Below are 24067 nucleotides of genomic sequence, written 5' to 3'. Positions count from 1 at the left end.
GGGGTCGGTACTGGGTACTGGGACCAGCACTGTTCAACACCTTTGTCAGCAACATGGACAGTGGGATTGAGTGCACCCTCAGCAAGTTGGCTGATGACACCAAGCTGTGTGGTGTGGTCGACACGCTGGAGGGAAGGGATGCCATCCAGAGGGACCTTGACAGGCTGGAGAGGTGGGCCTGTGCAAATCTCGTGAAGTTCAACGAGGCCAAGTGCAAGGTCCTGCACATGGGTTGGCACAATCCCAAGCACGACTATAGGCTGGGCGAGGAATGGATTGAGAGCAGCCCTGAGGAGAAGGACTTGGGGGTATTGATCGATGAAAAGCTCAACATGAGCCAGCAGTGTGTGCTTGCAGCCCAGAAAGCCAACCGTCTCCTGGGCTGCATCAAAAGAAATGTGACCAGCAGGTCGAGGGAGGTGATCCTGCCCCTCTACTCTGCTCTTGTGAGACCCCACCTGGAGTACTGTGTCCAGCTCTGGGGGCCCCAGTACAGGACAGACATGGAGCTGTTGGAGAGAGTCCAGAGGAGGCCATGAAGCTGATCAGAGGGCTGGAGCACCTCTCCTTATGAGGACAGGCTGAGAGAGTTGGGATTGTTCAGCCTGGAGAAAAGAAGGCTCCGGCGAGATCTAATTGCGGCTTACCAGTACCTGAAGGGGCCTACAGGAAAGCTGGTGAGGGACTGTTTATCAGGGAGTGTAGTGACAGGACAAGGGGTAATGGGTTCAAGCTGAAGGAGGGTCGATTTAGATTAGATGTTAGAAAGAAATTCTTTACTGTGAGGGTGGTGAGGCACTGGAACAGGTTGCCCAGAGAAGCTGTGGATGCCCCATCCCTGGAAGTGTTCAAGGCCAGGTTGGATGAGGCTTTGGGCAACATGGTCTAGTGGAGGGTGTCCCTGCCCATGGCGGGGGGGTTGGAACTAGATGATCTTTGAGGTCCCTTCCAACCCAAACCATTCTATATGGTTTCTACTCTCAAAAAGGAATAAAGCATTGTCCATCTTTTGCTTAAGAACACTATACTGAAAACTCATACCTGAATGATTTAAAGGAGTTAAAACCTGACTAGTATTTGCAATTTGGACTTCATCCTATTTGCAGTTTACACTGCAGATCCAGCTCGCACAGCACAACTAAGACACAAGTCAAGCCTGGGGCAAAATTAATTAATTTTATCTACAAAGGCAAGGAACTCTAATCCACAGAGAACACAGTGTCTACCTGTGACCTTGCTAGTACAGCAGTACTTAATGGTATTAAAGCATATGTATTGAGTTCAAAGCAGTCTCTGCAAATAGTCTTGGAAATGTTTTCATCTTCCAAGAAACAGTAAATATTCAAATGCCCCCCTCCTCCCCCCAGCACTGATATTGAGAATTCAAGCAATTTTTTTGTATAGGTTTGCAATTTGACTTGATTTTAAGATCCAATGTTCATTTGCAAAAATGATCCTTCAGACTTTAGTTATCTTTTCAGACCCATCTCCTCTGTCATTTGTTACTGCCAGCTAATCTAACCAGTGCTGACAAAGGAGATTTAACCTGGTAATTAAATGTGGTAATATCTGCCAGCACAGATCTACAATCTTTGCTTTCCACCTTCATTCTTAAGCAGGGTTTCTAAGGAAGCCAAAAGGAGCCTCAGGGTGTCTGTCAGTAGACTCCAGCTCTACACTCAGCCCCCAGATTCCCTACTTAGACTCTTCCTTTCTGCTCACAGACTTGGACGTGGTTGTCAGAGCAGAAGTGCCACCATCAAAGTTTGAGACTTTCATCAAAGCCATTAAATTTCCATGACATTTAGCCACTGGCATTCTCCAGTAGGATTGTTGTACCTCAGCCTGGGGACTCTTTCTGACATAATAGCCCTAATACAGTGACAACATCCAGGCTTGCAGCCAAAATTAATACTCTTTAAAGAATCACAGACTACTCTAATGTTTGTTAATCTTAGTGCAGAAGCTTTTTCATTTTAGTATCTACCTTTATAGATCTGCTGGGTCCATGTTGCTGTTCGAAGGGATTGCATTCCTAATAAACCTAGAGTGAGAGGGAGGGCTAAAGAGCATCTACGTACTCTCTCTCCACCCCTAATTCCAAAGACTACAGGGTATGACAACAAAATCTCCCTGTGCTCAGAGAATTCAGTCTCCCCCAAGAGCATTAGCTACCCCCTCTCCTACAGTCCCTCTACAGGGCCAGTGATATTTTTCCTCAAACTACTTCCCACCGTGCTTCTACTGTAGGCCCCTGCTATAAGGATAGTCCTCAGGTTCTCTCTAGCAGAGAGAAACCACCTGCTTTTAGCAACTTGTTACCTCCAATTGTTAAGGACTAGTCAAGCACAGAAGAAAAGAGGAATTTTTTCTCTCCCTTAACCTTGCAACATACCGTATCAAAACCATCATTTCCTCCTGTAGCTAAGTATATCTTTGGAAAGAAGTTCGAAAACATGGTGGTTCTGAACCAATGATGGTTTCTGCTCACTGTATTAATGCTTGGTCAAAGGGCAAGACAGCAAAGAAGAAACCCATAGAGTTTTTAACTGATTTCATTCCATATGTTACTACAGAGCTGATCTACTGAAACAGAAGCGGAGATGAGAAACACCATGCCTAGTTGCTACAGAATAGATGCCAGGTTCCAGAAACACTGCTGTACTGACAATATTAACGTTTTTATTGACATTATTCTATTTTTACCAACAGAAACTCAAACAATTCACAAAATTTAAAATGTACTTATACAACTGAAATTGGTGTTGTTCATTACACAATCGTTCATAAGGTGGATGCCAATAAGAATGAAAAACATAAAATCAGGCCCATATATTCAAAGATTAAAACTCCAAAGATTATATGAAATGTTACACATTTTCTTGGAAAAAAAGTGTTCATTCATAGTGAATTGTGAAATAGACGACGGTAGAGTAAAAATCTGATCATGAAACACATTGACCGTGAAAATTAAATACAAACCAGACCATTGTTCTTGCATGTCAGTATCTACCTTACTTGTATAAAAATCAGGCCCCGATAGTATACAGAACCTTACATATGTGTTGAAATAAGTCGGTGTTACCTTGCCTTATAAGGAATATAGAAAAAAGAGCTGATTCTGGAAAATTAACCTAAGGTGAAGAAAAGATATTTTTCCAAAATATAATGATGGAAATGGCAGGTATATGGCTTTTTAAAAGAAAATTTGCTGAAATTTGTTGGCAATTCAGATATGCAGAGAGCATAGAAAAAACATATTCAAAAGTCAGCATTACACTCCTTTTTATAATTTTTTCCACTGGCTGTGAGATTGCATAAGAGGCAGTTGAATAAAAGCTGACAAACACTAAACTTCATCCATTTGCTGAAAAACCTATTCTTCTTAGGGCCATCTTACTCGAGCGGGAACACTACAAATGCTGACATTTCATAATAAAAATGAGTAACTGTATTATGGAAATACAAAGTTTTAAGACTGAACTGTTCAAGTGAAAATAAAAGGTATTTATGATGAAGTGATACATTATCCCACATAATTGCAAGAAGAGATGTATTTATATTTTCATAGGTTACTGGAAATACGGATTATAGGTTCTCCGAATTTTCATTGAAACTGATTTAATTTTGACTGGTTTATTGTTCATTGTCCAGGTATCCCAGTGAATCCCAGTTGCAAGAAATCTACCTGTGTAGCGATGAACACCATTAAGATTTGCAAGGCCACACTGGTTGAACCACCATCCAGTGTTATCACTGAAGTTACTGCAGCTCTTGACAAGCTGTTCTTTGATAGTGCACATTGGCCTGCACCCATCATTATCAACATCGAATGTGCTGAAAGGCATTGAGTTCTGGTTATCTTCTTTTTTATATCCTCTAAATGCATCACCTAAGTACAACAGATAAAACAGAAGGATGAAGGAGTTCTTCATGGAGAAACAACATTTCTTACTTGTTGCATACCTCACAAGCTTTTCCTAATGAGCTTCCTCACAAGCTTTTCCTAACGAGCTGGCAAGGTGTTAAAGACATAGGAAAGAAAAAGTATAAAATACTAAGTACGGAAGAAGTTGAAATTCAATGAAACATCTTTATATTGTTGTTGCTTCTAGTGACACACACCAGCTATGAAGGTAAAGGTTTCTATCCTCAAAGACAGTGGAAGAAAAGATAAAAAAACAGGGCTGTTTTAACTTCAGATTTTCCAGTGATGTGCTCAAAGCCCCAGAGTGAGTCACGGGATAAAATGGAATTGCTAAAACACAAAGGTCAGTGATTACTGGTTCTGTCATCTTACTAAAGAAATAATGTTTCTTACAAATACAGGTACAGTAAAGCACCAACACATTTAGAGAACAACTATTACATTGGCAATAAGGAACATGGTTGCATATTAGTAAGCACACAGAAAAAAAATTAGAAAAAAGCAGTAAAACAGTGCAATACTTAACACAAATCTTTGCACATTTGGTAGAGCTATGATATTAAGGGAGGTCTGGAATTGTAAATTAATTTGTGTCCATATATCAGCCAGTAACTGTTACACTGTAGGCCTAATTTGTTGCAGTTGGTTTCTTTCTGTATCCTTTGTATGCCACTGTCTGGGCACTTCTGGACTAACCAAAGCAACAACATTAGGAAGACTTCTACTAATATCAGCAAATTTGGGATGAGATAATGGACATCTAAAGAATTGGACCACTAGATAGATATGCACAAACACACACAAAATCCCTCATGTATTATATATATATATTCTGTGGACTTGAATCCATTAAAGTTCCTTGATTTTCCTTATTAATTTTCTTTATTAAGGGAGTTTTTATTTAATCATTCCATTAAAGACCTTGAAGCCATAGAATAAAATGATTTCTTACTATGAAAAGATTCATGTTGGAATAACCAATCACTACATCATTAATGATTTATCTGCGTAAGTGTTAATTAAGCACCAAATAGAGAAAAATACTTAGGAAATAAACATTTTTAAAGTTATCTTAACTAAGTATTACTCTTTCAAATGCATTTTTTCACATTAAGAGAGGGAGCGGCTATCTTTAAATACTTTAAAGGAGCTTCTTACCAGCGTTTCCTGAATAACGCCCCAAATGGATCTTAAAAGAACATGCCTCATCCTCTATCCAAAATCCATCATATGATGCATAGGCATGCTTGTCATTTTCTGATTCCAAATCCACATAAAGACTGAAACTAGTGGATTTTTGATTTACTATGTGAAAAATCTTCCTCAGTCCAAGCCAAAATTCCCCTAAACCAGAAATATAATATAGAGTCAATAAACTTCTAGAAAGGGAAAGTGTAAAAGAAAAAATGGATTCTTCTATTTTTTCTACTTTTCTTCCTGAACCAAGTGGAATAGAAGTTGTATGATAGGGTTATATTACTTTGAAAGACTAATGAAGGTACAGAGAAATCTTCCTACTTCATTGGGAAATCCATGGAAGGAATTCCTGTGTGCCCGTGTGCACATCATCTTTTTTCTCTGAGACATTTATAGAAAATTGTCCATATAACAGCTTTGAAGCCTTCACCTTCAGTATAACTTAGAAGACCACAAAAACTGGATGTGCTAAAGATCCACTTGATTAAACAGAATTCAGTAGCATTCCTAAGGGCAATACTGAGAAATGCTAAATGTTAGCATTCTATGAAATGTAACAAAACTCAAACCCTATTCTTGAGATTTGCTGCCTCTGTAAATCACACTTTATTCCATGAAAGGCTAAGCCATATATGCTGCGCTTTTTTGTACAGTTGAAAAGTTGTGTGCTTTCATTGCAATCCCAGATAAACTCCTGAAAAAGCAACTAGTTTTAGATTTGCTGGATGAAAGGTGGCAATAAAAAAGTAATATCAAAGTTGTGTTGGTATTAGGTACTGAAATATTACCATTCTGTTTCTAACTTTGCATGCCCTATGGTGAAATATTACTGATTTTTCTCTGCTTTAAGGACATATTTTGCAAATGTGATTAAAACCAAGTCTTTTTTTTAAAAAAAAAAATCTGAAAAAAAAAGGAGAAATACAATTTATAAATTATTTCAGGAAGAAAATACCACATTTTAAACACCTCTTGTGACACTGAGGATGGGCAGTGGCTAAAGACTCTAGCATGTTGATGGTCATTATTGAGGAGATCACACAATACATTTGATGAAATAAAACTTTTAATTATAAATAAGGCTTTTAAGAAACAAGAACTTTACTCTCTGTACTACTAAAAATCCCACACAAGTTAGTGGCATGTAGCTCACATAAAGACAGCAGAAACGTTGGGTCCAAAGCACTTTACAGTACTTAAAATTTATACCAGAAAGGTCACCAAATCCATCCAGATATTCAGACCATGTTCTCTGAAATGGTATGATTCCATCAGTTCTTTTCTGAACTACAGTCCATCCACCTCCTTGAAAATCCATGTCACACAAAACCTAAAATAGATGTTTAATAGACAATTAAGCATTCTTGAAGCAGCTGTTATGAAGAAAACATTTTAATTAAATAAAGGTGAAATATTCAGAGTTTTGCTAAGCAATATACCTTTCAAATAACAAAAAGCTCAAAGAAAATAAAAAATGAAGCCGTAGTATTTTCTTATATGCTCTTGTTGGACTGCTTGATTTGGATATTCCTCAACCAGTAGAAAATGTTGTGTGCAAATGTCTGCTCACATCAGAAATAATAAATAAGCTTTAATAAAAGTTACTGTGTGTTAACAACAGCACGAAGTGGAAGCAACATGTAATGTCATGTATTAAACATGCAAAATATTGCAGATACAGGCACTAACACTGAATATACCTTTATTTCAGCAAAGCAAAATAGACACAGCTTCTTATGTATTCTCCCTCACCATCATACCTTCTTCCCCAGAAATACTGTGTTTGTGATGTCTGAGAGACGCAGAGCCCTTAATGAAGGTGAGGAAATGGCAAAAGTGATAGCAATAATCTAGTAAATAATAATTTATGCTGTAGACACAAAAAACTCTACATAAGAAGGGGCCCCAATCCAGGGAAGTCCCAATGTGAACATTTAACAGCCTGCAACTAACCAGTCCCACCAAATAAGATCAAGTCTCACATTTATGAGTTTTTATGAGTCTTCACTAAACTTTGTGCCCAACAGCGTATCAAATGGCAGTGGTTCCAGCTGCCCTCTGCTCTGCTATGGAATATCACATTATGTGGCACATGTTCTCCTTAGCCCATTTAACTTTAGACATGTAATCGAGTTCCCTAAATTAGGCATCTTACTGCCCTTGTCTTCCCTGTACTCTGCCTTATATGGAGAAATGTGCATTTGTAGCCTGGCTCTGGGAAACCAAGATCTAAATCGCCCTCTGCAGAGGTCAGTCACCTCCACTGTAGACAGACCCTCGGCTGCTCTCTAGGGATTTCAACTAAGTGCCTAAAGTTAAGTGGAATGTATCCAGGTCACTCTGGGTTTTTCAAGTATGTCCCCAGTGCCAGAGCTTCACCAGTTCCATCAGGGATTACAAAATCCAGGCATCCTAATGTAGAAGGGTGCGTATTGCACATTTAGACACTGCACCACCTAAGCTGTTCAAAGTAGTTCTAGGGGATACTATGCTTAATTAGTGTTTAAAACCAGAGACTTGTTTGTAAGCATCTCTCAATGTGATTAATATCGGGAGAATTCACCTGGAAAATGCTTATAGCTATGGAGCCATTAAGCTACTTGTGATAACAAAAGTAAGTTCAGAATATAATGTTGGCTATCAGTAAATCATACCAGTAAGCAGATGCAAAAATGATGGAGTAAAGTAGGAATTTTTTGTTCATGTTACAGGGAATGTACACAATGGAATGTGTTTCAGAAAAGAGAGATTTGCAATCGTAGCCAGTTGGTGAAAGTAGAATCTAGGTAGAAGTCAGTTTAGCCCTTAAAAAAATTGTGGCAGTCTGAGCTTTGTATGTTGCACCCCCATTGCCTGAACCAGTAAGATATTTTCCATGAAACCAAGGACTTGTTCCTTGGTAGGAACACATCAACATCACATTCAGAACCTCTGTGACTTAACATCTCTATGAACAAGAAAGCAACAGGACAGAGCAATGTGATCTAATACAACCTGGGTAACCTTGGATCTTCAAGCAAGTCAATGCCATTAGATGCTTTGAGCAATCCTTGCAACATAAATACTGAATTAATCATACTAAGGGTCATGTCCATGAAAGAAAATTATGGGCTTTATTCCCTGGAGAATCACATGCTTATTTCAGACACCCAAGGCGGGTGGAACTGGAACAAAAAGAAATACAGAAGATTCCAAAATGAATATTTAGATGCAAATACCTAAAACTCATTAAAAATAATGCCATTGCCTCATCCGCTGTCTTGAGAAGATGATTGCATGCTTGGCTACTCCTCTCGCTATGAGTCAGAAATACAAAGAGGAGCCCACTTGGTCACAACATCAATCTTCAGTCCAATATAAATCAGTGGGAGTGTTGATAATTCTCAGAAGGACCAGATTTGGTTCTACATGAAAGGTCATCAGCCAATTAGATATGGTACCAAAACATACACCGGCTAAGTAAAAACGTGAGACAGATACACAAAAAGCAGTCATCTCTGTGTAGTTTCTTAATCCTTTATACACTGGAAATGATGCAATTTTCTTTCTTAAAGCCTTATAATAGTTAATCCACTTTACAGCTTGTTCTATGTTTCATATCGTGCAAGGTATGAGGGGCATGACTGTGCCAGGTACAATTTAAATTAAGTGAGCAGGAGGATGCTTCTACTGAATATTTCTTTCCTTTCCACCTTTGGTGTAAGAGGTATATTCCAAACAACTGTTTAGTTTGTCTGACCCACCTTAGAAATATCATTGATCTAAATTTACTCATTGAAAAACATATCAGAAAGTGATCATGACTCAACATTCCAGAAGTGAAATTGGTTTTGCCTCACGTTTGAATGCTCAGACAAAAGCTCATTTGGGACTAATTTTCTGAGATGACAGGAACCTGCCCATACCAGTGAAACTGGATATTCTTAAAGCTCCTGGAATTCAGGTTTCAATTAGCCCTAGTTAAGCACCAAACTCTACAGTCACTTTTGAAAATATGAGGATTCAAACATGAAAACATGAGAACAGGATCAAGTTGTCTAAACAGTTTTCTTCATGTATCTGGTATCTTTATGCAAATGATTCTAAAGACATTTTGGTTTAGTTTCAGTTACCCTTAAAGGGCAGTTTATTGCTGAAAAGATCCTTATTAAAATAAATCATTTCATGCTGGCTTTGTTTTCTGTTTTTTAGTTTCTTACTATGATTGTCTGCCTCTTTGTATTTTTCTTATTTTGCCAGTCTGCAGAACTTCCAGAACTCTTGGCTATTAGCCCTTTAAAATGCATTATGATTTCTTGTTTATGTTTTAATGTCTTGGCATTTTTGTTCATCTATCATTTCTCTTGTACCCTTTTTATACTTCAACACATGGAATAATTTGCATTAAACAGTTTTCCTTAAAATAACATTCTTTATGGAACACACATATTTTAGATATTTTTCTCTGATAACTTTTTGGCATTACCTTTTCCATTCTGTATAACACCTACCAGGCAAGAAATGAGACACTCATTTCATGAGTGCAGACATTTCTTCTCATTAATCATTGTTACCTTGTGCTTTTAATCAAATTACTATGTTTTTTCCTTTTGTTTTTGTTCTCCTTAAGGAACCTTTCCACTCACATAACTGATTCTCAGATTCTGGCAGTAAGTTTAAATGTGGAAAAGTGTTAAAAATACTTTTGGAGTGAAAGGAACTTTATAATTTCAGATTTATTCACCAGAAGCTATAAGTCAACTGAGAAATCACTTTTCTCACATAGATTAGTCATACCATCTCTCAGGAAAAGTAATTTGGGTGAGGTATGAATATTTCCTCAGTGGAATCCCCCTCAGTCCAGAAGAAATTCTAAAACAGATGCATTTTGTGCTATGGTTCATCCTGGGGTAAGGCAGACAGCATTTTCTTCATACTATAAATATGGTTGTTCTGTGAACACTTCTACCTGTCTTTGCCTTTGTTTTACTTGGAAGGAAGTTGCCAATGAGCTACAGATCTTTTCCCTGAGCTCGCTGCACGGTTTTTCAGACAGAATTACAGGTTTTTCTATCAGGAGTCTGCAGAACCAAGTTCATGTTTTCTTTTGAGAAGCCAGCATACTTCTGAAGCCTTTTCATAACTAGTTTGAGTTCTTTTCTTGTAGTATTTTGTAGGGTTCCAATTGGCTAAAGGGATTCATCCTTCCTTTGTTATATATAAAGAAAGACTATAAAGTTAGATATTAAATTTTGCTATTTATTAGCTGTCTTAAACTCCACATTTTTTCTCCAAAAACTAATGCCACCAGCATGTACTGCAAAATTAAAGGTTTGAAAGTGCCGTATTTATCTTTCCACTAGTATCAGGACTTCCCTAAGTAGAACAGCCTGAAATGGAAATAAACAGGCAAAACAAAGTATTCTTTGTGTTTGCGTGGATCTGAATGTCCTGACCCTGAGAAAATTAACCCAAAACTCTCTTATCCTAGGTGAGCACTCTAACTCTGAGCAATTACAGAAAATGCAGGTGGTGACAGGAAGCACGACTGCTGCAGTTCATGCTGAATTTCATCCTTTTTTCTTTGTCTTAAGAATGTACATCCTGCAAACTGGATATGAAGACTAAAAGTTTAGATGCCTCTCTGCCTCAAGACTTAGTTATAATGATGCTCAGACAAAAGCTAGGCACCTGCTCCTCCAGCTAATGTACATCTGCACCTGTATTTAGATGCCTATACAATATCATTGTCCAAGCTATAGGCATCGATGGAGTCACCTCTCCAGAAGGCAGCGGTATACAGTCATCCACCAGAATAATGCAAAAAGCCAAAGGTCACATTTTAGGAGCCAAATGGATCGGTCACTTGGCTCCTCAGTTTTCCGTCTCTAAAATAGAAAAGAACAGCACTTCTCGATGTCCAAAACAGGTGCTGGAAAATATCTTGGGTTTTCCTCTTTGGTACATTTTTCACCATATATGAAAACTGATGATGGGATCTTATGACAGAGATTAAATTTCTTTGTAGAAAGTGAGAAACTCATCAAAATTACAGCAATGGCAGACACATTTGGATGTTTTAATACATTTCTTACTCATCTGTTGAGAAATTGTCAAGGAAAACACTTTAAATCTATTAAATATATTCTAAGTGCATATTCTCAAGCAAATTGTGACTATCCTGAGAGATAAATTTTTTACCTCAAAAGCAAAATTTGATCCTTCTGGATGGATAATGTAGAGACCAGTTGGAGTTTTTGAAACTGAACCAACGGTATCTTTAATATCAGTGCAATCCAACCCTAGAAAACAAAGTATTTTATGAAGTTCGTTAGCAAAATATGTTAAAAAAAATGAATGCAGCTTAAGCACAGAGTATTACTTTTCTTGGTAATGTATGAATGATCTCAAACAGCATTTTCCTGTCATGGAAACTTTAAAATCATGTTTTGTCGTGAATTCTCTGAACTCCATTAAGCTCAGAAAGAAATTATATTGTAATTATATTGTGTACAGAAAGTTCTTTCTAATCTTAACTGGTATGATACAGAAATTAAAAATTATGTATCTGGGGCTTATTTTACAGATTTTATGAGAGTAACACTTGTACTGAGTAAAAAAGATATATTATCTAGGGAGGGATGTCTTTTCCCTGCAAATATCTGTATTTATAGTTGTAATAGCATTTATAACATAATGTATACATTAAAAACCTGTTGCTTCTAAGTGTTAAGCCAGGTTTGTGTTAAACACACTCAGGCAAGCAGTTTCTATTGCCAGTAAGACTGCTTAGAGGTAGTTTCCTTTAGTTGGGATGGACACTACAAAGAAGATTAACTGTCCAGTGTACAAGTAACTTCCATCTCATTTGAAGAAGGATACTGCAAACACTGAACACACTTTATTTCATTACAAAAGAAAGTGCTGTTTAGCAACGTCAGACCGCTTATGAACAGGATGTCCAGAATTATTGGCTGCAAATGATTTAAAGTAGTCTTTATGATGACATTCTTAAACAATTCACAAATTCTCCACAGTTTATATGTGCATATTAACACAGTATAAATACTGTAAATGTTATAATGGCTTACCTTTGCTTTAATTAGCTCTTTGTCAAGATAGATAAAAACAGAAGAGGTCAAAACTAAAGGCGAAAAATACTTGCCATGAGATTGAACTGTTTTGTAAGGAAGTGGATCCAAATGCTTTCTCAAAACTTCTGCGTTCAAAAGAAGGAGTCTGTTCATGAGCTCATTTACCTGCAAATTCAAATAAAAGATCTTTAAATAGGTTGCAATGAGGAATTTTACAGTCTAAAGTTGTTCTTTTTGACACCTAGTTAATATAATCTGAAGTTCATTTTTGTGATGTGTTACTGATTCGTACCTTCATTAGGTTAATTGGTCCAATTTTTTATTTTTTGCATCTACAATCATTCTTAGGTACAATTCCGTTTAATTTAAGAAAAGAAGTCCTTCATTTTGTTTAAGGCTTTTAACTGTACTGAGTGAGTGCACAGTATTTGTAAACTACTATCAGAGTTAATGATAATGTAATATGTAATCTACACAAATATGACAGGACTGCAGGTAGGAACTAATGTGGAGGAGCGGTGCGTCATTTGCCCTACTGCCACATATGCCACTAAGTGAGGGACCAGATGGTGCTAATCACTCCTCGTAGAAATGGAACTCGCACCTTACCCGAGGTACAAGGAATGGTGATAGAAACTGTAATTCCACAGTTTTAATGACAATATAAATGCTTAATTTTCCTCAGATAATACCCATAGTACTAAATAATAAATAAAAATCTCTGTGATAAAGAAAAAAGTACCTGATTAGACAGGTAATCCAAAGAAGACTGTTGATCATCCATCATGTTTCTTACCAGTTTTTTTGTACTTCTTGAATATTCAACAAGAGAGTTCTGCAAATTTCCTTTAAAAGAAATATGTTCGCCCACTTCATTATCATAAATCTAGAAATATTCTTGACTGAATAATGACATATTTGTTTATATCTATGTGAATCTTGAAGGTTTTTAACCTGAGGGTACCTAAAAGTGAAATTAAAGTAGTACAGAGACCACAGATTAAATCCAAACATGTTAAGAACCTCAGCCTCACTGGCTGCAGTGAAGACATCTTAAGAAGAGATGGCTCCTTTTAAGATTTGAAGAATTTTCATCTTATCCTTGGGAAGGCTGGATAACCAGTTAATGGATACCACAGAAACACAAATGCATATGATGAGAGAAATACATAATGTTTTCTGTCATCCTACATTTACTCATTCACTCTGCTTCTTTCTCATGCTCCTGTTTTTTGCCTAAATATAGGCAAAAATGCCAAAAATACAAAAATTAAACTTCTCAGGTAATTAATAATACATATTAAAAATCATACGGGGAATGACAAGAACTTTGACAGATTTATCTGAGGCTGATTACATCATTGGCTGTGTAGTTTGTCAGGGCAGTGAACAGAGAATGTCCTGTATAGATATCTATAAAAGGCAAGCTGAAGTATAGATTTCCTCTCACTTAACTAACTATGATGGTTAAATGAGGACAGACACCCTCCTCTTCCTCTGGGCTGAGCTGCTGCCTGGATTTGCCTGTCCTCACCAGTGATTATGAAGAGAGACTAGCATCATTATACTCTAATTTTTTATAAAACCAGCTGCACCCCAAAAACATGGCACCCCAAATTTTCTGAACAATACTCAGCCTGGGAAGCAGGGTCAAAGGCTGTCACATGTGCTCAAGAAGATTACAAAATAAATTAGCACAGCATAGCGTAGCATAGCAGAGGATTGCATAGCATGGCATTGCATAGCTTGTCGCTGAGAGTATTCTTTATGAATACATACTGCACATGTAATGTTTTTCCTCTCGTAAAATTTTAGCTTGAACATCACATGGTACAAGGCATTGTTTTTTTTGCTTTGAAATATCTGCAGATTTATTTTTCTCTTCTGCCTTGAGTGGTTCCTCCACAGCTCCAACATTCCTTGTGCCCTGTTGTACCAAACAATGGAGGGGGAAATAAATTGATCATAAAGCATATATAAAATAGCTCAGTCCGCCAAAATGATTACTCCATGGATCTTCCTTCCAAACCTGTTTTTTTTAAAGCTCTATCAAGCAATAATTGACAGAGCTGAGACCAAGGCCTTTTAGGTGTCTTCTGCTTAGTCATACCTCACAAAAGAAAGAGAGTGTCAGAAGTAAGGAATAGCCTCTATAAATTTAAAAAATACCACCAACGTTTCTGGTAAAGTATTCTACCTGCGAGCACTGTGAATGGGAGGCAAGAACTTGCAAATCTTGCATTTAAGAAGCTCACATTTTAGGAATCACCACATTCAACAGACATCTCAAACGCTAACAAAGGTCTTTTCACTGGAAAGGAGCAGGCTTTTGGATTTACCACATATAAGCACAACACTTTCATTCTTGAAAGTCCCTAAATTAATTACTTAGATTCTGGTCATGGAAATACTTGCACAGGTTATTGATCTAGGCACACAAGCAGTCTCAAGCAGATCTGCAGACAAACCCAACATTAAAAAAATATTTTAAATGCTCTTATAGAGGAAAGAATAAAGGGATACAATTCACAGGGACACAATTATCTGAAATAGTATCAAGAAAAGTATTGGTAAAAGTAGTTACACCTATTACTGTTCTTTTAAAATAATATTTCCATATTTGATATTTTTTCTTCTGTGGTGCCATTTGACATAAAATAAGGGAATGCCTCTGATTCATCACTTAAATGCTAAAAGCAATTCCTGAAATATGTGTCACTGTAAAAAGACTAAGAAACATATTTTCATTTGAGTCTTTGTTTTTTAATTCCATCATCTCAGCAAAACATTGTAGTATGTTAATATACTGTATTCTCAAATGTAAATAGGACCCTTAGAAACCTAAAGATTTTAACGAAAAAGAAAACTTTATTTAGGCTTGAATATATCGACAACATAGTTGTTCTCCTTTCCTGCTCCAGGTTTCCCTTTCTGGTATTGGCACTACACTGGCAAAGCACTGAATAGCTTTTTCCCTGATTTTTGCTTTTAAAAAGTGAAAGTAAAAATTACATAAAACTCTGAACAAGGAGATTTTACCAAAAAAAGTTTTCTGGATTATTAATGCAATTGCATTGCGTTCATCACAAAGTGTCTGGAGATAAATGTTAGAGAACTAAAAGAAGATGTTTCTTTAATTTTGAAATACACATAAAATAAAGGAAGAAAAATTCTATAAGAGTTATAAATAGATCACTTGAAACTTATAAACAGATCACTTGAAACTATGGTTTGTTCCAGGGTTTTATCACAGCTACTCACCAGATGTTCAATTAAATACTTCAAGCAAATATTTTTAATCAATATTTATTTTTAACAAAAGCCAACATGAAACAGGGAATTAAATCTGACCTCAGCAATTCAAGCAACAACTCTGACTCTGCCAAAAACAATAGTTACTCTGCATTTACAATCATGCAGATAAGATTAAAAATATGGCCTAACAGCTGAGCTGTGATGAAGGACATTAAGACGAAAATGTTCTAATATACTGAATTCCTACAATTTCAGTGTAGTTTCTTTTCTCCATCTACAAATACCAGATTCTTCTGTATTTTCATATCTATCCTGAATAAAGCAACCTACATTTTAAAAGCATGCATCACTTTTCTGAGAAATCATTCAGTTACATTCATTATCTTATCTAAGCAAAGTAATTTAAAATCTTACCTTAGAGGAACAAGGCTTGACATTACTTATGACAGTCTCTCCTAAACCGAACAAAAAAATACCAAGACAAATCAGTGAAGTTACCCTAAAGCAGTTCATCTTTTACTTGAAGAAATGCAAACGTTTTCACGGGTTTCAAATTTCTGTGGAAAGGATTGTACACTATGAAGTCCTGAGCTAACTATTTGGGAATGTCTACAGCACAGAGAGCAGCCAACACATCACTCCTTTAATGCCTGGATTTAATAAACCACGTTTCAATTGCACAGTAGATTTTATATACGACTGCTTGTATCCTGAGAGCAATTACTGCTTATCACCTTTACATGACACATCAAACAAATACATTTTCATTGTGATAAAACTGTGACAGATTTTCTTGTATACTATTTTTGAGTATTGGTATATATTTGTTATTGAGTAGTTTGAGCTACTTCAAAGAACAAGAATTAGTTGATGTTTTAACCTTTTTACAAAGGTTTTTATCATTAAAATGAAGGCATTTACATGAGTGTGGTGGTAGTGCACTAGAATTGGCTGTGGAGGCAATTTTGGAATATGTCCTAAAAGCAAATTCTAAACAGAAATCAGAAAAATATTACTTTAAAATAATATTTTGTATTACATTGAAAATTGTTTACCAGGAGGACAGTAGCAGTCTTTTCATCTCTCTGGTAGCCTGTCCTTAGGAACAGAAGTATTGAGAGTGTGACAATTATTCAAATACAATGATTTTTACCCCTGAAAAATGTCAAAGTACAAGAGAATGTCCAGAAAAAGATTAACTGTAGTCCACAGAAACTTAGTTAAAGCTACATAGCAGGCACTTAGAGTTTTCACACATTCACATCTACTATTCTTGTATCTTAAAGACTGGATCTGACATTTTAACCAAAAAGCAAATTATTTGGAAAGTTCATAAAAGTCAAACAGATTTTCAACTCCTCATGCACATTAGAATATTTAAATTGTTTATGTCTGGCTGAATAAATGAAACCTCAGCTTCTAACATACCACTGGGAGATACACTGTCTAAAGGATCATCAGCATACGCTGTTCAACATCACCTTACATTGGTACAGTCAATGTTCCAAATTTATCTCAATACTGTGGTTCATCTCCATCCCTCTCTGAAGCTGGAAATAGCTGGAAATGCACTGGAAATAGCTTTTGCTACAAGATTTGAAAGCAGTTGGGAGAGGAGGTTAATACATTTCTAAATTCAGATTTTAATCCATTTTTCAATCCAATGTTTTCTTTCAAAATTAATTGCTATGGGGCACTAAGCACCTGTACCTGGCCGCTTCTTGAGAGGAGCACATTCAACTGCCTGTGAAATTTTTAACAATTTTAGTTCTTCAATATCTCTCAAAATCAAATTTTCACTTTGTTCTGAAGTGCTGCATGGCACATCATAGTTTTCCAAGATATTTAACTAGTGCACCAGTTGATGCTCTTAAAAAGATGCAGGTTGTGATCCACAGTACAGTCTCAGGGAGGTAAGAAGGTGAAAAGATTTTCATAGCTGTCCACATATGACATTAAGGGGGAACAAACAGTTTTTATTCTTCTTTCTATACACAGAAATAGGAAGAGACAAATTTCAGGAAGAAATGGTTAAAATGGTCCAAACCTTGACTGAACTCCTTCTCCCATGCAGTCGCCTACACAGTTAAACTGAAGCTTGGAGGGCTAAAGGGCATTAGCAGATTAATCATCCCTGGAACAAGAAGAAAAGAAAAATGTGTTTCTGCAGCAGCATAGCTATGCTCCAGCCTTGAAATAAGATTTGTAATAAATTCAGAATCTATCCCACAAAGATTTAAGAGCTGATCTTTATCCTTCACCGGAATATCAGTCTGTAGCCCACAGTAGAATTCATGAAACTTCTTTCACACCTGCTGCCAGAGTGGGACCTTCCATTTTGTAACCACTTGAGATCAGGCTGCTCGCTGTCCCAGAATAATCATATGGTTCTGAAACACATGGTCCTCAGCTAGTCGCCTTCTCATCCCACAGCCTGGTGAGCTGAAAGGTCTGAAAGACCTGAGGTTGCTCACCAGGAGAAACACCTAATAACCTTAAAGGAGGGCTATGAAGAAGTAAAAAAAAAAGGGGATCTTACCAATTCTTACAAATATCTAAAGGGTGGATGTCAAGAAGATGGGGCCAGACTCTTCTCAGTGGTGCCCAGTGACAGGACAAGGGGCAATGGGCACAAACTGGAACACAGGAAGTTCCACGTGAACATGAGGAAAAACATCTTCACTGTGAGGGTGACCAACCACTGGAACAGGCTGCCCAGAGAGGTTGTGGAGTCTCCTTCTCTGGAGATATCTAAAACCCACCTGGACACGCTCCTGTGCAACCTGCTCTGGGTGATCCTGCTTTAGCAGGGAGGTTGGACTAGATGATCTCCAGAGGTCCCTTCCAACCCCTACTGTTCTGTGATTCTGTGTAAAAAAGGGAAAGACAGAAAGATATATAAACACTATTCTTAATTCTAAATTTCAGAAGGTATCTAAGGTGAAGCTGTGAGTTGCGCTGTGTAGGATCAAAATTTGCAGTAAGTCTAAAGAAGCTCAAATTCTGCCAGCATGAGTTGACCATGAACTTGAATCTTCCTAGGTGTGACATGGGCTCGAATTGTACAGCTGTTTCCCAGGTCTGCTTCAGTCCTGCTTGGGTGACTCAGTTCTCCATACTGCTAAAGCCTTCTACTGCATCCAAAATGAAACACTGCATTTCATCAGGCAAACTGGGATTTTTAAACTGTACATGGGTTGAAAAGCACATGGTAGTAAAGCGACAACCAGTCTTCTACCTCCAATGCAGAAGAGTTCAGAAGAGGTGATGACTTTGTGGCTGGTATTCTCAACTAGAGGTGAAAGACTTCCATTTCTAGGTCATCTTCTCAACTGTGGTAACTGGGATGTTATAAATATTAAGCACATTTGGCAACCTAAGCATCAGTGATCTTGACTGTAAAATGGTAACAGTAACACCTACTTCACAAGCTGTGCTACAAATATGCAGGGGGTTCTGTGGCAAAAAGCATTTTACAAATGCCAACTACTATTTTTACCCTCCTAGTCAAAGACAGAACAGCTGCATACTGAAAAAGAGAAGAATTGGTTTAAGCTCAAATACAACAGCCAAGAAATGTCTCGCCAGGAAATCACCAAGGCATTTAGCCTTCTGCTGACAACGAATCCAAGACATGGCAACATCCCAAGAGAACACACCCTGCTTTGCCTGAAAAAAAATGTTTTTCAGTCTTAAGAACAAATTACTTTTTGTGTAAATTTTATTTACTTTTTTATATTTTTGTATTTTTTTATAATTTTACATATCTTTTTGTTCTTTGCATTGCAGTTTCTACACCCTGTGGTTAAAAAAAAATTATCCTGTTAGCTCCAAGTCCATCAACAGATTTAACAGACATCCGCAGAGAGCTCCGCAGAGAGCTCCGCAAACCCAGAAGCAGCAAATGGGCCCAGGGAGGTGTTTTGTTTGCTGTGCAAAACTAAGGAAAAACGCGTTCAGATACCAGGTTGTCGGATTTTTCGGGTTCGTGTGGGCTGTTTTGTTTTGTTTTTTAAAAAAAGCATCCTGTTATTTACAAAAGCGCAGAGAGGATGGAAGGCCGCGTGACAGCCAGGCGCCGTGCCCTGGCACGCAGTCCGGCAGCGGTGTCCCTGAAGAGGCGGGCAGACACGGAGGGTTCCCGGCAGCGGAACGAAATGCCCACGGCCGACTTCCACCCTCGGCCAGCGACCTCCGAAGCCCAGCCGGGCCCGGACTGTTTCGAGGGCTTCCCCCGCCGTCGCCTCAGCCGTTGCTCACCGCCCCCTCAGCCGCGGCCCCGCCCCGTTGCGAAGGAAACAGCGTCTCCGGTTGCTACGATGGTGGCGGCGTGGCCGGGCCGCGCTGAGGAGCGGGCAAGCGGCCGGCACTGACCGCGGCGCGCTCCGGTGTAGGGGCGGCAGGTCCGAGGCGCTGAATGGAGCCCAGCGGGAAGGACAGCGGGGCGGTGTGGGGGCAAAACCTCCCCGGCTGCCTCCAGGACTGCGCGAGTGGGAGGCGATGTGCTGCTGTGTATCCTTCCGCGTATCCGGCCGTGGGGCGAGGGGCTGGGCCGGACTCCGGAAGCGGGTGGCGGAGCGGTGCCGGAGGGCGGCCTTGAGGCGGCCTGCCGCGGGAATGGGCTCCCGGCAGAAAGGCGGGCTGACGGGGCGGCAGGGGTCCTCCCCCGCCCTGCGAAGGGGCGAGTGGGGCCGTGGGGCGCCGTGAGGGGTCCGTGTGGGGCAGGGGCGGCGGCGGCGTGGCCCCGCCCTGCGTCCCCGTCAGCGGTCTCCTCAGAGTGGGCTTGAAATAAAGCTTGTACGTTGTGGTTTTTTTTTTTTTTTTAAACTGGTGTAGAAAAGTTGACTTCTCGGGCAACTTTGGCGTTTTCTTCGTTTTCCCTCTTAGAGAGAGGTACTGCCATTCGGTTCCATCCGAACTTGGGGATCCATATTTTCTTGAATTTAGGTAATAGAAAGTACTGACACAAGGTCTGAGCTGTGCCTGTACAGTGCTATTTAAATCAATGAAGCGAGGCGGGACTGATCTTGCACTGTGGAGAGCTTTTATCTGGTGGTATTAACAAATTTCAGTGTAAACAACTAATTCTTTAGATTGGGTGGGAGGCTGTTTTGTTTCTCTGTGATAAATGTTTCCATGTGTTAGAGATTTAGATAATAACAGGAAGATGTATTTTCAAATAGACATAATAAAGGCGAGGTTTCTCATTTGCTGATACTAGGAAAGATGAGTGCAAATCCTCTGTCAAAATCACTAAACAGTAAAATGCAATTCCATTTTTTCTGGATAAAGTTAGGTATGACCACAATATACATTTATGGGACGAACTGTTGTGTAGTTGGTCAAAAGACATATCAGCGTTTTGTATCTCATGGATAAAGTTTGCCCTTTCCTAAAAAGATATGTAAAGTAAATCACACAGGATTTTAATCTTTTAATGAGCTGTTGATACAGTTTCCATTGTCCTTAACACAATGCTAGGGACAGAGCTTTAACATTTCATTTTGAACAGGATTTAGAAGAAGAACGTCGGGCATTGAAAGAAGATCAAAAAATATGTCGGAGTAGGGCACAGAAATATTTAATAGAGACAAACAGAAGAAGAAGGTAAGTAACTAGGGTTCCTTCGGTGGGAGATTTAAAAAAAAAATGAGTTATTTGCACCTTCACATTGTTAAATAGCCTCACTGCTTTGTTCTGGAGGAATCTAGGCTGAAAAGTTTGACCAATCTGGTTTCTTACTATAGGACAAATAAAATACAAAAAAAGCAATATTCTGAGTTACTACTTTTTGGAAACTCACTGTAGTCACCTCTTATTGTATAAAGTAAAGGTAAGTAGTGCTTTCATTTCAAGGATCTGCATTTCTAGTATTATTCTGGTTTTTATTAGCTTCAATGGATGTGTGAAAAATAAATTAGCTGTACCATACAGGCCAGCAGGCAGGCAGTTGTCATTGCCTTCTGAGGTGTGTGCTTTTCCATCTGCATAGCCTCCCCTACGGGAGGGCTTTGTGCTCCCACTTCCCAGTAAACACAACGCAAAGTCTTTCTAGTCCAGGATTATATTTATAATAAAGTTATTCTGCATTGACATTCTAAACAGAGCTTTGAGTGTTCTGTCTTTCTGCATACATGACAATGCAAAGTCATGAAATACTCAATTTGGTTAATATGAGTTAACATTCATCCCCACAGTTCCCGTATCAGATGATTTCTGTTGTACAATGTTTACTTTTATTGAAATGTGTTGATAACTCGTAAGAGGCGCTGTGGATATTGTTTATAATGCCGTTTTAGCTTGACAGTATGTGCTGTCAGTGTATGTTTTGAAATATAAAGACAAATGGAAGTATAATCACCTGGGAGTGATTAAAGACAGTGTGCGACCCACAACCTTTGCAAATAATGAACTGTGTCTCAGCTGAAAGATTAAATATCTTATTTAGTTTTCGGGAACAGTACCACTGTAACACTATGCCTCTCAGATGAACACTGTTTATTGTATTTCTGGTCTTGAAAAATTATACTCCAATGTAAAAGCAAATACCAGACAGCCTGCATATTTATGAGAGACGGGTATAGTTAAACTAATACTCTTTGATACATAAATACATTTCCATATGAATTTCATTGCAGCCTTAAACTCAGTATCAATCCAAGTTACTCAGGTGAGCCACTTAAAAATTTAGGTATGGTATTAATAAAACAGAATTGTTTCCATTTGTGATAATTGAGAATGGCATAACTATAAGCATCATAAGCAGTTCAAATGATAGTCTGTCATGACACGTCTTCCACTAATAGCTGAAAAGGAGTTAGTTGTCTAATGTTAGAAAGGTAGCAAGTGCATACAGTATTAATAAGCTGTGAAATATAATTCAAAATTAAGTGTCATTACATATATGGAGGAAAGTAATTTGGAAATAAAAAGTTCCTTGAAATTGAATATCTTTTTCTTGACAATTATGCAGTTAGGAAGTGATTTATCTTCTAATGGATCAGCCATCAGGTCATGTCTCAAATCTGTGTATGAGCCAGATCCATTAGCTTTGTAATGCACGTAAAGGTGTTAGCTGTGATGGTTTCTCAAGGGTAGCATGACTTAAGCTCCATGTTTTCATATGGCAGTACCCTAAATTTTACCTGACAGGGCTTACAGGCATGTATCAGAAGTTATTCTTGGCACTGCTGTTTTATAATTTCAAAACTGAAATTGTTTCTCTTGTATTTTTTTCTTTCAACATATGGAGAGTAGACACGAGTGCACTGTGAAGTATAACAGTCTGTTTTCTACTTCTAACCACACAGAATGGTTGAGGTTGGAAGGAACATCTCAAGGTCATCTGGTCCAACCCCCCTGCTCAAGCAGGACCCTAGAGCTCATTGCCCAGGACCACGTCCACATGGCTTATGAGTATCTCCAAGAATGGAGACTTCACAACCTCTCTGGACAACCTGTGCCAGTGCTCGGTGACTCTCACAGTAAAAAAAAAAGTGTTACCTGATGTTCAGAAGGAACCTCCTGTGTTTCAATTTGTGCCTGTTGCCTTTGGTCCTCGCACTGGGCACCACTGAAAAGAGCCTGGCTCCATTCTCTTTTCACCCTCCCTTCAGGTATTTATATACATTAATAAGATCCCCCATGAGCCTTCTCTTCTCCAAGCTGAACAATCCCAACTCTCTCAGCCTTTCCTCATGGGAGAGATGCTCCAGTCCTTTCATCATCATTGTGGTCCTTTGTCAGATGCTCTCCAGTTTGTCTCTCTTGTACTGAGGAGCCCAGAACTGGACACAGTTCTCCAGGTGTGGCCTCACCAGTGCTGAGCAGAGGGGAAGGATCACCTCCCTCAACCTGCTGGCAGTGCTTTGCCTAACGCAGCCCAGGAGAGCATTTGCTTTTTTTGCAGCAAGGGCCCACTGCTGACTCATGTTCAACCTGGTGTCCACCAGGACCCCCAGGTCTCTTTCTGCAGGGCTGCTTTCCAGTGGGGTGGCCCCCAGTATATGTTGGTGCATGGGGTTGTTCCTCCCCAGGTGCAGGACTTGGCACTTCTTACTGAACTTCATGAGGTTCCTGTCACCCGGTTTCTCCAGCCTGTTGAGGGGCCTCTGGATGGCAGCAGGACCCTCTAATGTATCAGCCACTCCTCTTGGTTTTGTGTCATCTGCAGACTTACTGAGGGTACACTCTGCCCCATGATCCATGAGCATTAATGGAGATGTTAAATAGGACTGGGCCCAGTATTGGCCCCTGGGGTACACCACTACTTACTGGCCTCCAACCAGGCTTCATGTCACTAACCACCCTCTGGGCCCAGCCATTCAGCTGGTTTTCAGTGCTCATCCAGCCTGTACGTCACAGCTTGTCTATGAGGAACTCATGGGAGACAGAATCAGTGGCCTTAGTGAAATCCACTGATATCCACTGCTCTCCCTTCACCTACCAGGCCAGTCATTTCTTTGAAAAAGTTTATTGAGTTGGTCAAACGTGACCAAATTTAATGTCAACTTTAAATTTATAAAGCCTCTTATGAAAAGTAATAGCAGTGAGTTTCCTTTAGCAAATAGATCTAGGGAAGATATATCAGAGCTTCTGCTCTATTCTCAGTCTT

The 24067-nt window shown here is 38.8% G+C and overlaps 2 protein-coding genes across 2 annotated transcripts in view; one reads left to right on the top strand and one right to left on the bottom strand.

The window, feature by feature from the left end:
• Positions 1-2841: 2841 nt before the first annotated feature.
• Positions 2842-15997, bottom strand: ANGPTL5 (angiopoietin like 5). Its single transcript, XM_054832038.1, has 8 exons — positions 15868-15997; positions 13978-14125; positions 12941-13044; positions 12270-12363; positions 11306-11406; positions 6335-6455; positions 5087-5272; positions 2842-3892 (listed from the first exon to the last, which is right to left on the bottom strand). Exons 1-8 carry the CDS (start codon positions 15964-15966, stop codon positions 3573-3575), a joined length of 1173 nt encoding a protein of 390 aa, XP_054688013.1. The 5' UTR covers positions 15967-15997; the 3' UTR covers positions 2842-3572.
• Positions 15998-19413: 3416 nt separating this feature from the next.
• Positions 19414-24067, top strand: part of CEP126 (centrosomal protein 126) — a 38079-nt gene continuing 33425 nt past the window's right edge. The window contains exons 1-2 of the mRNA XM_054832074.1: positions 19414-19965; positions 20935-21060. Coding sequence (XP_054688049.1) covers positions 19871-19965; positions 20935-21060 — 221 coding nt within the window. The 5' untranslated portion in view covers positions 19414-19870. The remainder of the gene's footprint in view (positions 19966-20934; positions 21061-24067) is intronic.

The sequence above is a fragment of the Grus americana genome, chromosome 1 (genome assembly GCF_028858705.1).
Source record: "Grus americana isolate bGruAme1 chromosome 1, bGruAme1.mat, whole genome shotgun sequence".
Taxonomy (NCBI): Eukaryota; Metazoa; Chordata; class Aves; order Gruiformes; family Gruidae; genus Grus; species Grus americana.
The sequence above is the reverse complement of the archived record's forward strand: the minus strand, read 5'-3'. Positions and strand labels throughout refer to the sequence as shown.